This window comes from Oryzias melastigma, unplaced genomic scaffold (genome assembly GCF_002922805.2).
Source record: "Oryzias melastigma strain HK-1 unplaced genomic scaffold, ASM292280v2 sc00240, whole genome shotgun sequence".
Taxonomy (NCBI): Eukaryota; Metazoa; Chordata; class Actinopteri; order Beloniformes; family Adrianichthyidae; genus Oryzias; species Oryzias melastigma.
The window spans coordinates 66,262-78,344 of NW_023416887.1; the positions used below are offsets into that span (position 1 = coordinate 66,262).

The 12,083-nt window shown below is 39.7% G+C and overlaps 1 protein-coding gene across 4 annotated transcripts in view; it reads right to left on the reverse strand.

The window, feature by feature from the left end:
• LOC112141391 (regulator of G-protein signaling 3) overlaps positions 1 to 10,503 on the reverse strand; it is a 39,682-nt gene extending 29,179 nt beyond the window's left edge. For 2 of the 4 annotated variants that reach the window (XM_024264521.2, XM_024264520.2), the window contains exons 1-10: positions 9,685 to 10,503; positions 8,392 to 8,451; positions 4,581 to 4,745; positions 4,078 to 4,309; positions 3,817 to 4,006; positions 3,672 to 3,722; positions 2,558 to 2,711; positions 2,360 to 2,425; positions 2,205 to 2,265; positions 662 to 776 (exon numbers count right to left, since the gene is read on the reverse strand). In XM_024264521.2, the coding sequence (XP_024120289.1) occupies positions 662 to 776; positions 2,205 to 2,265; positions 2,360 to 2,425; positions 2,558 to 2,711; positions 3,672 to 3,722; positions 3,817 to 4,006; positions 4,078 to 4,309; positions 4,581 to 4,745; positions 8,392 to 8,451; positions 9,685 to 9,746 (1,156 nt within the window). In that variant the 5' untranslated portion in view covers positions 9,747 to 10,503. Of the gene's footprint in view, positions 1 to 661; positions 777 to 2,204; positions 2,266 to 2,359; positions 2,426 to 2,557; positions 2,712 to 3,671; positions 3,723 to 3,816; positions 4,007 to 4,077; positions 4,310 to 4,580; positions 4,746 to 8,391; positions 8,452 to 8,937; positions 9,072 to 9,171; positions 9,229 to 9,684 lie in introns of those variants that run through there. The other 2 variants (XM_036210781.1, XM_024264523.2) reach the window with 2 other exon arrangements.
• Between the last annotated feature and the right edge of the window lie 1,580 nt (positions 10,504 to 12,083).

Consider the following 12,083-nt stretch of genomic DNA (forward strand, 5'->3'; position numbering starts at 1 on the left):
TATTCTTCTCACTGGCAGCATCACCCATATAAGACGTCAAAAACTCTTGTAACTTACATACCGGTAATCCTAATGAAAACTTCATACCACACGCATGACGAATGTACATTCCATTTTAATGTGGCTGCACAGCCTCAAGGGAACTGCAGGGCACAAATGTAAAACAATTTCAATAAATAAATGGTTTTGTAGCCTTGGTTCATTAACTTTGATTAATTCCATTTAGTTATTTATGCTTAGATTTTTAACAAAAGGAGCAAAATGCTGGTAAAAGGTTTAACCTGCTATCTTAACCTGCTATAATATTATAATGACATCCTCTTATTGCATTTAGTTTATAATTGTATTCTACAGCAAAGTTATTGTGTTTATATTCAATAGTAAAAGGAGAAAAAAGCCAGAATGATAGAAAATAAGTTTTTGCCTTTTTAGTTCAAGTAAATCTGCTGCAGCTGGAGGATCATATCAAACACAGAATGCATTTTATTTGAAAGGAACTTGTATGAGGTGCTTTCCAAAGTAAAATAAGTGAATTTATTGAAGAAAAACTGGACAGGAGAGATGATTTTAAAGCTATATTTTTAAATGAATGGCTAATTGGCCACAAAAACACAACTTTCTAAATTTGAGCGACTTCACAGCCGCTTCAGTATCAACTCACCTCTCACTGCCGTCTCCTCTTTGAGGTCCAGCGCTGGTCTGCACCTCCATGATGTCACCCTGAGGTGTTTGCTCCTCCCAAAGTCTTCATTCAGCAGGTAGAACCAGTCAGTGAGCTGCAAACGGCGGGAGTGAGAGAGGCGTTAGCTGCTGCTGTCACCACAGCAGGCCAGGAGGAAGGAGGATCCTCAGCCCTCTCAGGTGCTCCCTGTCTGATGTCTTTGCTTTACTGTAACTGTTCAAGTGTATGGAACAGGGGTGTCAAACAGATGGTTTAATCTGGCACAGTTATGAAGAAAAAAAATTACGAGAATTTTCAAAACAGAATGCAAGTTTCTAGCCCATTCCTGTGACGAGTTCTGGTTCTTTAAAGAAAAGACCGCAATGTGCAATTCCACCACTAGGGAGAGCAAAGGAAACTTAAGAGATCAAAAAATAAACACGACGAAGGTCAAACCATGGGAGAGAATGGGAGATTAACGCCAAAATGTTTAATTTAGTTTAATTTTTCATTGATGTGCTTTTCCACATTTATATTTTAGACAGGGTATTTTTTTTCCGTAGCCCCCTCTTGAGATTACTTTCAGGATTGCTTAAATGTCAGATGTAAAACATTCAGTTTATATAAAATTAAATATTTTTATTTTTTTAAGTGAAATCTATTTTATTTGAAATGCATTGGACTCTGTGAATGAAAGTGTAATGATAAGTGATCAGACTACAAGGTTGTTTGAAGCTTTATAATACAGACAACTACTGCCCACTTGAGATCAGACGGGTCGAATGCAGCCCCCGAAAAAAATGAGTTTGAGACCCCTAGGATAGAACATGTATCAAAATCAAGGCCCGGGGGCCGGATCCGGCCCTCCAGGTAATTCTATCCGGCCCTCCAGATCATTTTATTTTATTGTTATTAATGACCCGATGTTATCTGGAGCTTATTTCTAACTTGTATGATTTTAACAAAATATATTTTTATGGAGAGTAAAATATGGAAAGTTATTTAAGGTTTAAGTTGATTTATTCTGGAATAATATTCTTGCCTTTTTATTATTCAGAATTATGTTAAAAAGTTACAGTTTTAAAAACTGGTATTCTGATAACTTTTGGACTATTTTGGCATTTACTAAGATTTAGCTACTGTTATGGCTAACATAAGTTTTTTTGGCTAATTTGGCATTTGGCTAATAATTTATCTGGGTATCAGCTTCAAAGTTTTCAGCATCTTCAGCATTCACACTAGCATTATTGTAGGTAATGTTATATCTAGTTCATAATTATGTTAAAAAGTTAGTTTTAAAGTTTTAAAAATGTAGTTTCAGAGTGTTCAATAAATGTTTATCCTGTTCAGCCTTTGATCTAAGGTGTGTTTTGGATTTTGCCCCCTGTGCGATTGAGTTTGACAGCCCTGATTTAATGATTCCAGATCGGTTCCCTAAGAACCAGTCCACCTGGACCAGAATGAGCAAACCAGAACCCAGTTACAGTCACAATGGGAGTTCTAGCAGTGATGACTTCCAGCAGGTCCTCCTGAGTTGACCAACCTGTGAACGCAAGACGAGAGAGCTGATGCCGAAGCTCATGCAGCCGATCAGCTGACTGCTCCTGCAGAGATACACAAACAGGTGCGTGTTTGAGACAAACACCAGCCTTTAGGCCTTCATGGATGAATAACAAGAGTTTGATTCCCGTCACTAACCTGGAGTCATCCAGCCGTCTGCACACTGACACCAACAACCTGCTCTGGAGTTTCCCCCTGACACACCTGCAACATCCAAACACACACAGCTTACCTGACAGAGCAGAAACAGGACAGCAGGGCTCTGCCGCCATCCTGTGGCACAATGCTGTAACTGCATGTCCCTGTTGATCTGTTGTGGCGTTAACCAGAACTCACAGTGAGATGCTCTGGTCATATTTCGGGTTCTTGTCATTTAGCACCATCTGAGTCTTCATTCGGACGCTCTCACGATGGCCAGAGGTCACGTCCACCTTTACGTATGAGTCACATGACCTGCGGGACTTTCCCATCAGCCCTCTGGCTTCATGGACTGCAGACATGAAGGTGTTTCATTTTGAGGTTTCTTTTCAAGATCCTTTCTGTTCAGGTTCAGTTTGGTTTGAGTCAGATGTTTGTATTTTTTAACTAATCTGAATAAGAATGTAACGATTCTTCATGTATCAGTAAAAAAAAAAAAAGATTCAAACCTGTCAACATGTTCATCGATGGAGAAAAGGCCTGTGCCTACATTTAGAAACGCAGCGCTGATGACATTTCTCCATGCAGGTTAGCTGTGAGTGTGAGCGCCTGTGTGTGCTCGTAGCGGATTGACTGCATGCTCTTCACATCAGCAGGGTCGGCCCTGGGCATAGACGACCCAGGCAACCGCCTAGGGTGCCATCTGCTGGACGGGGCGCCAAATTGCAGTCTTTTTTTTCCTTTTATTTTGGTTTGACACACTACTCATTTAAAGTAAAAATGTTTTTAAAAATGTAATAATTAAACTCAAAAGTTTGACATAATCAATAATTGTCCCTGGTGCTGCACCCATCCTTCCCTGACGCAGCTCCTGTCGAAGCTTGGGAGGGGCTTGCTGTTAGTGCTTCTTTAACACTTTGAGGATGAAAAAGCAGCTAAACGAGCCGTCAGGGAAAGCTTTAAGGTCAAAAAAGGAAGGAAGAGGAAAACGGATTCAAAGCAAAGGTATGTCTGCTTTATTTACATTCGATTGCTTGGAAATCCCCAATTTCAAATGAAAAATACTATTGTTTTTGGCCGTAAAAGAAACATTTACCAGGTGATCTAATTTTATTTTTTCTTTTCCTCTTTTTACTTGGCCTTAAAATGCCTTTAATTCATTGTGTTGAAAAAAAAAATCTGAATCTTGACTTTAAAACTGAGTCAAATTGAATGGCTTGACTGAATCGTTACATCCCTAGATCTGAATCATGTTTTTAAAACTCTTGTTGGACAGATTGCTTTAAAAAATCTAAATCAAGTGGAAAGTTACTGTGGAGGATGAGCTGTCCGGCCTCTGGAGTAATCGACAGCTTCAGCTGACCTGTTGTTAGAGAAAATGAAAAACCAGCCGGTGTTCAGCCAATCAGAAGGTAGACGTCATAGATGATCAATCAGAGGTTGATGGACGATCCCACCTCTCCCTCTGAAGACTGAGGGGTGGATCTTCCTCCTCTTCTTTGTTTCCCTCTCATCTCTTCTCCCCGCACAGCCGGTTCTCTTCTCCAGGTCTCTGTCAGTCCCACTGGTTCTGGTCTCTAAAGACTGACCTGAGATCGGAACTGCGGGTCTCTGAAGAGCTGGTCCCCATGTGGACCTGGGCCCATCCTAATGCAAACACAGAAAGACTGGTGATCCTGGATTCTGGACAGAACTCAAACAATGTCCCTGCGACTTACATCAGAGGTGATTTGGGTTTGCTGGTTCTGGTCCAGATGTTCCTGAGTGAATCCTTGGTCAGTTTGGTTTTTAGGGATCAGGGCTGGATTGCCTTGGACTTGGACTGGCTGATGGCTCCTGGTCTTTCTGATCAGAGCCACTCTCACCTCTGGTCTGCAAGTCTGGATTTGAGGTCTGAGTCCAGTTCTGGCCTTGGACCTGACTGCACCTTTGGTTCTGGAGTTTGAAATCCTGTAGAGAGTCAGAGTCTCGGGTTTTTACTTGCTGTCATTATGTTCTTTCATTTACTGTCATTTTTTTAATTGTTAGCACGATGATTCCAGTAGATTTTGAAGGAGAAAAACGTCTTGTCGAGCCGCTTTTCTCCTTCAGAATCTACTGGAATCATCGTGCTCATTGTTGAAAAGTGACAGTATATTACAGATTGTTGTGTTCAAGCGTCATCGATGACGCCTCAGGTGCGAAAAGATTAACCAAAGGTGGATAGGGGACGGGATCTCACTCTCCAGACTCTGTGATCCTCCTCAGGTGATTTGCTGGTTCTTCGTTCTCCTTTTGGCCTCCTCTTCCTCTCCTCCTTATTTCCTCCTGTCTGAACTTCCTCTTACGGCTGGAGCGTTGCTGCCGGGCCTCCTGGTGCAGCCGGACAGCAGCTCCGCCATAGGGCCTTCAGGAGACAGCGTTGAGGTTATGGTGTGTACCTATGACGGCTATACTACCCAGCATGCATTTCGTCAGATCAAATGTGCATGCTGGTGTTTCATGCTAGGGCTTGATTGATAAAATAGATTAATCGATTTAAGCTTATTAGATCAACAATTGGCTCATAAAAATATAGATCGATTTAGCACATAAAGCTAAAGTCTGCTAGCTTGATGCTAACGTTTAATGGAATTTCCCATAGGACGGCTAATGCTAACGCTCGCTCCAAATTAGCCACAAAAAAAAAACCTCAGTAAATGCCGAATTAGCTAAAAAAAAAGCTAGTACCAGCTAAACTCAAAAACAGCTTCAAATTCCTCAGTAAAGTAAATTAGTCAAACACTTTAGCCTGATGCTAAAATATTAGCTCAACTTTAAATTAGCCTAAAAAGTCCCAGTAGAAAACAAATTAGCAAAAAACGTTAGCATGTTGCTAAAATATGAGCTAAACTCCAATTTCTTTTTGAAAATTACAATAGAATATGGCCCATGAATAAAGTCTTGTTGCTAATCTACTTAAAATCAAGAAATTTGAAGACTTTCTCATTCATTTCCTATGGGGCATATTTTGCCTAATATTTAAAAAACTATAAAGTTTAAATGCAAAAAATACAAGCAGTAATGTCTTGAATGACCTGAATATTTTCATACCAAGATCAGTGAAAAAACTGAACGTTTGATTGAGTTTTTAGGTGCTTTAAAACGTATGGAAAGGAACAGGAGAATCACTATTGTGTGAATGTTTACTTAACATTCACACAATTATTAATCTATTTCTAAACAAATGTGTATAAATGTGTAAACTCAAAATTGAATTGAAGAATCGAATCAATCCAGGCTCTTGTGAATCAAATCGAATCGTTTCCGTAAATTATTATCGATACCCAGCTCTATTGATCCATAAGGTTCCTCTGACAGTGGTACTCCTGCAGGTTCTGAACTGACCCGCCTCCACCAGACACAGGACTTTGAGGGTTTGTTCTGATTCGTTTCATCTGAGACACAAAGAAGAACTTCAACCACCGAAAGAAAAAACTGAGCAGTTAATTAACACATGTGGATTTCAAACTAATTTTTCCTTCTTTTCTTTTTGGAGTTTTGATACGTTTTTTTTTTTTTTTTAATTTCCTAGTTGATTTTTTAAAGAATTTAACTGTTGGGCATTTAAAGAAATTACAGTTTTGTTTAAAGATTGTTGGCAAAGTTTTATCTTTTTGTTTCATGTTTCCGTGGTCTTCATGAAGTTCACACATTTACTTCTCTTTTTTAATAAACCTTAGGTTTTAGTGGTAGTGGTCCAGTCACAGGTTTGTACCCAACACGCTGTGGGACACTAGATCCGTCCTGACACGTTTCTCTAGGGGAGGGTGCACGGCCTGGGCCCTCCTCCCCATCAAGAGCAGCACCTGCTGGGCAAGAGGTCGCCCGGGTTCAAACGTGAGGAAGAAATGAATGGAGACAGAAGTGAAGCTCGTTACACTGATTAACGCTAACGAGGAGGATTAACGGATTAACACACAAACACACACAGGAATACGCTCCGGTTACAGCTCACTCCTGAACCCGACCTCCTCCCCGAAAAACCTGAATTCAGAGTTCCAGCTGATGGAAGTCCTCATCAGTCAGCGAACCATCAATTTACTAATCACAGTCTGGGTCACAGAGGATCCAGAACCCATCAGGACACATGTTGACTTTTTGATGGTGGAGAGTTGGACCAGAATTTGCTTCTGAAACCTTCAGAAAAGTGAGCAGAGAACAGAAGCTTCTCCAGAGCCTCACTGTTCAAAATAGTGCTTAGGGGTTGTTTATGGTGAGGAATGAACATTATAATGCACTTAATACTAGAATCCCTGGAACTTTAAGCTTCTGCTGCAATGCCCCCCTCCTCTTCTCAAAGTAGTGTTGTGGTGATCACCTTAAACCATCAACAATGACTTCCTGATTTCACATTCCAGATTGTGCAGATTGCCCGGTTAAAATGTTATGGCTGCTGACTCACATTCAGAAGGTCATGGGTTCGAATCCTGCTCAGGAATAGTCCACATGAAATATTTGTTTCTACTTTAAAATTTTATTTTTACCCTCGAAACTGTTCAATGCAGGTGAAAAAAAAAATGCAAAATCTGCATTGGTGGAGGAGGAATGATGGTGTGGGCTTGTTTTTCAGACCCCTTAGTTCCAGTGAAAGGAACTTTCAATGCTTCAGGAGGCTAAAACATTTTGGACAATGCTCCCAACCTTAGTGGGAACAGTTTGGAGCGGGCTCTTCATCTTCCAACATTTTTGTGCACCAGAGCACAAAGCAAGGTCCATAAAGACATGGAGGACAGAGTCCTGAACTGAACGCCATAGAACACCTTTGAGATGAATTAGAGCAGAGACTGAGAGCCAGACCTTCTCCACCAACATCAGTGTGACCTGACCAATGAGCTTTTGGAAGAATGATCCAGAGTTCTTATAAATACTCTCCTCAACCTTGTGGACAGCCTTCCCAGAAGAGTTGAAGCTGCAATAGCAGCAAAAGGTGGAGCAACATCATATTGAACTCTGGGTTAGGAATGAGATGGAACTTTAGTTCAAATGTGAGTAAAAGCAGGAAAGCCAATACTTGTCCACATGCATCAGGTAACTCCAACCCCCACACAACCTGTTAGTTCAAATACACATTAGGTACTACATGCTGCATTAACATATACATGGGCAAGTTAATGGCTCATCAGTGACCCACCATGACACAACAATGGGCTCTCGGACTAGAGGGGGGGGGAACTCTTCCCTGCGCAAATTTGCGCAGTCTTAGGAATTCTAGTGTTAAAAGCTCAAAAAGTTGATTTTTCACGTTATGGCCCCTTTAAGGCTCGAAGGATTATTGTTATCTGTTTAATGTATTAATTAATTCATATTTTTGAAAAAGATCTCTACGTGTATTGTACTGGCATTAATGTAAGGTATGTAAAAAAAGTTCAGTATAAAGCTAAATTGCAGTTTTAAGTTGTTGTTTTCACAGTACGCACAAAGATGATACATTAAAAAAGACTTTCTGTCCGTGATGCAAAAAGTCTGCTAAACAAACGATTTTTACCAGAGGTCTTTACAGTGTAAAGCACTTTTTAGTTCAATAATGTTCATTTAATTGTACAAAATACTGATGTACGAGTTACATTAAAAAGTTGATTTATTTACAAGGAAGTTACAACAATAATAATAATAATTTGCCCTCGATCGGATCCATCTGCAGCTGTACACTCACACCCGCGCTCTCCACAGCTCACACCACAGACAGCGGTCGGTCAGTCAGAAGCACTGTGCACGAGCAACACGCACAGAAGAGCAGACAGTTTGAGAGTGGGATCAGCTGATCCACAGGCAGAGGTGTTTGAATGACACGAGCAAACACGTCTGTTTCCTTGGTTACTCGTGTTTGAGTTCAGGCTTACAATGAAAAAGGAAGGAAAAGTAACTTGAATTTAACTATACATCTCTGAGTCTGAGTATAGTGAGGTTAGTCTATCTGCTTAAAGCATCCTCAAGTGTTTTTCTTTAACAGCATTTCCCTCTGAATGAAGGAGACTCTGGATCAGCTCTCATAAAGTTCTGGTTCTGCCTACCTTTCATCTGCTGCCTCCATCCGCTCTGGTTCTCCTTCTCTCCCCTCTATGGATTTCTGTCTGCACAGAAAGAAAAAATTCAAACCAGAATCTTTTTTTTTGGCACATGAAGTCACAACAAACTTTATAGAATTTCCTGTTAGCACTTTCAAAATAAAAGGCCACAGTTAGGAGAGTTTGTTTGTTTAAAAGAAACATAACTAATAAAGTTAGCCTTTAATTTAATAGCTAGATAACAAATGTATCATCTGAAACTCTAATCATAAATGGCTGCATCACCGTAGAAAAGGCTAAATAGTTTTGTTAGTATAAGGGTTGTTTTTGGCCTGTGGCTGTTCTGCAACAGCAACCAAGGAAATCACTCAAAGAATGAGCTTTAGATGTAATGGAGGCTGCGCTCTATAGCAGGAACACTGAGAGGACGTCACAATTATGATTACTTTGAAAAAATCCACTGAATCCCAGAAAAAAAGACTCTAGAACAAATGCAGGTAGTTCTTTTTGATAAAACTTTGAGCATTTAAAAATAAGAATGATAAAAAAAACCTTTCAACAAACTCTGTTAGGAAAACAATGTTCAGTTGAATTAATTTAAAAATGGTTCAAAGACCCCGCCCCCCCAAAAAAAAGTTATTTGAAGCCTTTGTAGAAGCAGTGAAAGCTGCAGGTCAGATCAAGAGGGATTTCAGGTCTGAGACTTTTATTTTGAAAAGTGGAATCTCTTTTCCTGCACTGATGCTGAGGGCGTCTGCTTCAAACAGACCACTTCCTGTCACTCACACAAACACAGGTCCACATGTGTTACTCATTAGTGGTGGGGCGGTTTGTTTCCATGGCGACGGGCAAAGCTTTTTCAGAAATGTAACCGTTCAGGCTGTTTGTCCGTAAACAGGAGCGGACCTCCTGCTGCTCCGCAGAGGAAACAAACTCACTTCAGCTTTCTCCAAACACGGAGACTTTGTGTGATCAAAACCTCAAAATGACAATGGAGAAAAACTGCAAGTGTTCATTGGTTTACATGAATAAGTAGAAATCATTAACTTGTTTTATCAACAACCACCACCAATCTAAAGAAGCAGACACAACCACGCTCAGGAAGCATTTGGTAGTTTAACCCCCAATCAGACCCATTTATGCTGAGTACCAGCAGGAAATGATCTATGTCACAATGTCCAAACAGAAAGAGGTGAAATTTGAATAGTCAGACTTCATCTATGGATAGAAAAATTACCTGTCAGCCTGAAATCAGCTCAGATTTGTTTCCATATGGAGTTGTAAATGACTCGTACAAACCGGTCTGACTGTCGACTGTCCCGGTCTGTGGTCGTCGAGCGTTTCCATGACTCCACAGACATCCGGGACAGGTAGCCGGTCCGACAGCGCTCACGCCATTTAAGCAGGGAAACCAAAGCTGACAAGTATGAACCTTAAAACGATGAGAGGATTTAGTGCTTTAAAAAAGCAAGCGAGAGCAAAGTGTGTTTTTTTAATGCTGTTTGGTACAACGATGTATTTAGAAAGTCACTAATTATTGAAATGTTCACAGGGGCTTCTGGCTGTTCTTGAACATAAATGTAAACTTCTGCAGATCAAAGCTTGAGCTGCTGCTACATTATATAATATTCCTGTTAAAACACAAGTGCAATATTTAGGTCTCATACTGACAAAAGACCAACATGCAAGGCGCTCTCTTAACTTGAATTTAACCATAAAGAAAACATCAAAGAAGCTGAATCAGTGGCTTTCCAGGACTTATCAAAAAGAGAAGGATTTGACTCAGTAAAGCATTTGTAGCTTTAGCCTCGCAGATTGATGACAAAATGATACTTTATGATTTCATATGGAAAAACGGAAAACATTATTTCAAGAAAAATGTACTTTCTGAGCTCCTTTGATAAGCGTGGTCTCACAGATAACAATCAAGGTCTTCTTTTAACATATGAAGAATTTTTATTTGAATGTAACTTCCCTGTTTCTCCTTCAGAGGACGCCAAAGTATTTGGAGAGATTCCTTCAGGGTCTGTCTGCTCTTTAAACATCACCAAATAATTCAGTTTGAAAATGATTCTCTAAAGTCTCCAGCTGATAGTCCTGTGAGGAAGATCCGTCTGTCCTGGACAGGAAAGAGAACAGATTCATCAGAGAATTGTTCCGGGATAACGTCGCAACACTGCCATCTAGTGTATCTTATTGGAACAGGTTTGTGATTGACAGACCATGGAAGGAGGTTTGGCTGATAAACAGTACATTTTTGGTCACTAATAAAATCAAGGAGATCTCATTTAAAATTGTAAATAGAATTTACCAAATTAAAGCTTATATTCAGTATAGATTTAAAATGAACATTAATATTCTTCTTTGTAGTTTCTGTGCTCATTCAGATGAGACTCTTGAGACTGCATTTATTTTGGAACTGTCTATTAGTATTTTGGCAAAACATCTGTGACTGGATACATGAAAAACTGGACGTTCGTTTTAACCTATTTTTTAAAGATGTATTATTTGGTTTTTCAAGAAAGCTGATAATGTCATTAGAGTAAATCTGACTCTTATTTCGGCAAAATTTCATCTCCACAACGTAAATACTCAGGTAGAAAACCAAGTTTTGCTGCCTTCATGTGTAAATTCAGACTCAATAACAATGTTATTATTCATTCAAATAACCAAAAAGCTGTGAAGACACTGTCGGTCTGTGATATGTTTCATATTTTATTATAGATCGTAGCCCCCCTCCCCTCCCCTCCCCTCGCCCAGCTTAACCATTAATTTGGTTTTATGCTCCTGTCTTTTTTCTTTTGATTTATCTATTTTCCTGTCAATCTAAATGTTTAATAAAGCTTGTCAAAAAATAAGTAACCTTTTGATAACATCCCATTGTTTACACTCTCTCCTGCTATCTTACAGCCCCTCACAGCCCCAGCTAACATCAAAGAATGAAAGAATAACCTCTTATTGCTTTGGTGTTTACCTCTTTCAGAGCCAGGAGTCCGGAGACAAGAAAAACAAAAGCTTAGGACAACAGAGTTAGGACTCTTTTCGGAGCAAACATAATGTCTGCAAACACTATATAAGGAATGTTGTTTTAAAACATTGTTTAAAAATGTGTTAATATGTTAAGCATAAGCATGTATGTGAACTATGTGTATTTTGGAATGATTCTCTGTTGTTTCTTATTACTATCTGTTTTTTGGGCCTTGGTAACATATTCAATTCCTCGTTGTAGGATCAAAGTTCTATCTATCAGCACACCTTTCTGGTTCTACCTCAATGTCACCACTTCATCGTTCTTCAATAATAGAATGATCAAACCTCTTGAGATTTTGTTTCGTCCAACTAGCAGGAGGAATTTCCAGAGTGAGGGGAACCAGGCACCAAACCGGGAAAGTAAAACAGAACTTTATTCAGCAAAAACGGCAGCAGGTATCAAAAGTCCTCCATGAATCCCCAGAAAAGGGGTTACAGCTACAGATGCAACATCAATCATTTCCTACAGCTCACCTGAGTGATCAGTGAAAAAGCAGAGACTTACTCGTGTTTGAAGGGAAACAAAGGAAAAGAACAGAAGATCAGATCATTTTGGAAAAGGAAATAACATTTTTTTAACTGCCTGCTCAATTGAATGGGGAACATATTGATTGTGTGTATTATTACCCCGAGGTACGGAGCCCCTAAAGGAACACAAAAGAAGAAAA